Source organism: Limulus polyphemus, unplaced genomic scaffold (genome assembly GCF_000517525.1).
Source record: "Limulus polyphemus unplaced genomic scaffold, Limulus_polyphemus-2.1.2 Scaffold3427, whole genome shotgun sequence".
NCBI classification, from domain to species: Eukaryota; Metazoa; Arthropoda; class Merostomata; order Xiphosura; family Limulidae; genus Limulus; species Limulus polyphemus.
This window is the reverse complement of record NW_013669037.1, coordinates 100,854-104,724: the sequence shown is the minus strand read 5'-3', so window position 1 is coordinate 104,724 and position 3,871 is coordinate 100,854. Positions and strand designations below refer to the sequence as shown.

General features: G+C 31.1%; 1 protein-coding gene across 1 annotated transcript; it reads left to right on the top strand.

The window, feature by feature from the left end:
• Positions 1-241: 241 nt before the first annotated feature.
• Positions 242-2,450, top strand: LOC106469326. Its single transcript, XM_013929816.1, has 4 exons — positions 242-263; positions 1,523-1,549; positions 1,757-1,761; positions 2,037-2,450. Exons 1-4 carry the CDS (start codon positions 242-244, stop codon positions 2,448-2,450), a joined length of 468 nt encoding a protein of 155 aa, XP_013785270.1.
• The last annotated feature ends 1,421 nt before the right edge of the window (positions 2,451-3,871 follow it).

The window sequence follows — 3,871 nt, the reverse complement described above, 5'->3', positions numbered from 1 at the left end:
TTTCGTTGTAAGTCCGTAGGTATTCCGCTGTGCCAGTGGAGGGCTTTATCTTTTGAATTGAGGAAACTTTATATACAACGGACGTTTAGTATTAGCAATTTATGTTACTGTGTATGTGTTTCATTGTATTTTATTGTAATTTGGTCTTTAAAAAAATCATAGAAACAGATTTAACAAAACATGAAAAATATTGTGATTATTGTTATTATTCAACAGATAATAATAGAAAACGCTGTTAGTCATGAAAACGCTGGTGGTCTTGGGTGAATTGAAACATTTAATGTTTTATTTTGAACCTTTTTCTTTGTGATATTGTAACAAGTAATTGTAATCATTGCTCTTCTGGACGAATATGACTTGTATATATATATATATGTATATATTGTGATTTTTCTATATCAGATTTAAAAGTTTTAAGCGATTTTTCAAGATATTCAAATCAAAGATCAGTGAATTTATTTAAAACATATTTTATTGTAGCCATCTAAATAATCATGACATGTTCTAGTTCTTTAATAAATACCCGAATTGAAAAAAAAACATCATACATATTTCTAAAATGAATACTTTGTACATATATATAGATAATTGAAAATATTTGTATTTATGGCAATGTTGCTAATGCTGTATGCCGTCATCCTCAGTTTTGAATTATTGACTAGAGGAAAGGCAACTAGTGAGAACCAACACTTTAAGAAACTGATTGTCACTCTTATAATGCACTTATAAGCTGGAGTGCGTTGGAATATGTCTTCAAATCCGTTTGATTCGAACGTGGATCGCCAGCTTCAAAATTCAGAGCTCTAGCACAGAACCAAACCGCGCTGGAAGGTCGCTTGTTCTTTGTTTAGTTTTTTAGCCACACAATGGGCTAACTGAACCACTTTGGGGAATCGAATCCCGGATTTTGGCGATTAAAGTCCGTAAACTTACCACTGACCCACCGGAGAACAATTTATAACAGTTTGATAATTTAATTTCGACTATAGGGAATATTATACTATGTGATACTTTATGTTACATTCTAACCGCTAAAATATTTTGGAGTCTAATTATTACGAAAGCTTAATGTCAAACTAATACTTGAATGAAATAATTAGTTTGTAGATTTTAATTTCTTGTTTCAACAGTCAATACGTTAACACAATACTGAAAAGGCAAAAAAAGTATATCTTATTTGGGCAATATCATAATTTTGGAACATATTACAAACTCGTGGAACGTGCAAAAAATAATCTCTTATTTTTATAATGTCGTGATTTTGACATATATCACAAGTTTATATCCTCTTTCTTGAGATTATTCAAAACATCATGAGGTGATTTTTTGTCCTTTTCAGTTTTCCAGATATTTGACTTGGCCCTGTAACAAGATAAAATAAACATTATTACGACTTTTATTAATAGAAATCTAACACAATGTTTCAGTAGCCTATTAGTGTTATTAAGCTAAACATCCTATTCCTTTACGAAATGAAATTTGCATTCTTAACATTTCTTTACCTTTTTTCTTTCTACTTTAGTTTGTTTTGTCGTCGCTCTAGCAAATGGTACACGGTTAAGTTATATTTTGTTCTAAGATATATTCTGTAAATTTATAAGCATTTGTCATCAGAGCATAAAATTCTAATAATTCCTAAATTATGCTTCAAAAATGTAGTTGCCTAACAATTTTTTTCCCAAATATCTGAAGGTATTTATACTTATAGAAAATTAAATTAAGTAACATTGTCACAAAGTTAAATTGTTTTTAACAGCTGAAGTTTATCTTTTCATAAAAGATAAATATGTATAGTTAAGAATTTAATGAACGTCTTGTTTTTTATCAATTCAATCCATCGATTTCAAAATTAATTGATTCACAACAACAATAATTACTAAAGTTCATTATCCTAATAAGAAAAATAACAACATTCTTTGCTCAGCCAAAACATACCCTGGTGTTTGACAGAATCGGCATGCAATATAAATATAAACATGAGTTGTTGTTTTTCTTAGGTGATTTTAAGCTAAAAAGTATCTTTGAATGTTTTATAGACGAAACGCAAAGCCTACGATTTACCAGATGGCGTTAAATTGCTCTTAGGAAAAGTGGACACTTCGTTTGTTTGTTCGAATGATGGTTACTATGCTGATGTCGGAAATAAGTGCAAGATTTTTCATGTCTGCGAAACTGTACGTTATCCTAATGGACAACAGGAAATTAAACAATCGAGCTTCATGTGTGGCAACCAGACCGTTTTCAACCAGGCGTCGTTCACGTGCGCTTTTCCTGAAGAGTCCATACTGTGCAAAAATGCACCAGATTTTTTCTATCTAAACAACAAACTTGGCCAAGTAAATGTTCCATTCTTAGATGAAGATGACATCCGACGTTCTAAGCCTTTAATTCCGAGCTTATCGTTTAAGCCACAGCCCCAAGTATTTCGTTCTGTCGGAAGAAGGGGATAGAGATATTTACATAAACACAAAAGTAGAAGCTTAATGACGGCAGTTAATAGTATCATAGTTGTATTAATATCCAATGCAGAATTCTTTATCAATTACAAATCTACATGCTATATATGCGGAATGTATGTTGATAAATGTGCTTCCGCTTACATATTCTTTCATGAATGGCAGTATGTTTCTTAAGATACCATTTATTGAATTACATTTATATATTTATCTTCTAGTATGCTTTAAACTAGATCTTATGTTACTTGAACCTATTAGGTGAATACAAATTATGTTGGCCATATTTGATGTCATTACGTGTACAATCATGTTGTAAATAAATGGCATTTTCTTTGCGTTTGCTAATAAATATTTTGCATTTAGACTCAGTTTTCGTATTTACTGCATTTTTATACATTATTTCCACGATTTAAAATTTATTTATAACATCATTAGTCAGCTTTTAGAGTGATATTCTTGTCTATTTTTTCTACACCAACTTCCAGTATAAATAGTTAATTTGTTTGCATTAGTATTTCGGAAACTGATTAAATGTCCCCGTGTTTTCACCCACACAACAGTTACAATAGCAACTATTATGATTAATTATTATCAACCAAGTTTCATAAACAAAAATTTCACTAACTTACAAATAGCCTAAAATCGTTTTCCTAGTTCAGAGTCTCCTTGATATACAGCGAGATAACTTGAAGTCGATGTACGTACAATTGTCGGGAAGCTAGCTAGCTTTGTCAGGCACTGAATTGTTGGACGGTCGAAATAAGATAATATTTTCATAAAACCACTAATGTCTGATGAGAAACCAGTAATATTTTTGGAAAGATACTAGCGTTTGATGAGAATTCACTGACGTTCGAAATTTATAACTGTTCCTGGTCAAATGTCGTATATTTTACGGTTGGTAAGGGTTAGCAAAATCACGGCTTACAGCATACACAATTATAACAGTTTCCTAACAAACTATATCTATCTCTTCTTTGGCCTTGGTCTTTTTATATGAGTGGGCAATGTTTTCTCGAACATTCGGCCAATACTGAACAATTTTTAACCAGTTACGGAAGTAGATATATTGTTGATTCTTGTGTTCACGATTATTCTACAACCTTGGAGAATTGGCGGGAGTTTTGCCATATGCAACTAACGCAGTAAGCTAGACACGCCCTAAAATATAAACTTATTCGAAACAAACGTTGACATTAAAATAAATATATAACAAATTCGTTATACACAACACATATCTGATACTACAAGTCACGCATATTTCTAAATACAAATTCATTCCAAACAACGTTTTTATTAAGACTCAATACATAATAGTAAATTCGTTACAACTCCCTCCTTAGAGAATTAAAAATTGGCTTTAGACAATTTTTAATTAAGTCATTATATATATATATAGTCGGATGTTGGTGTAC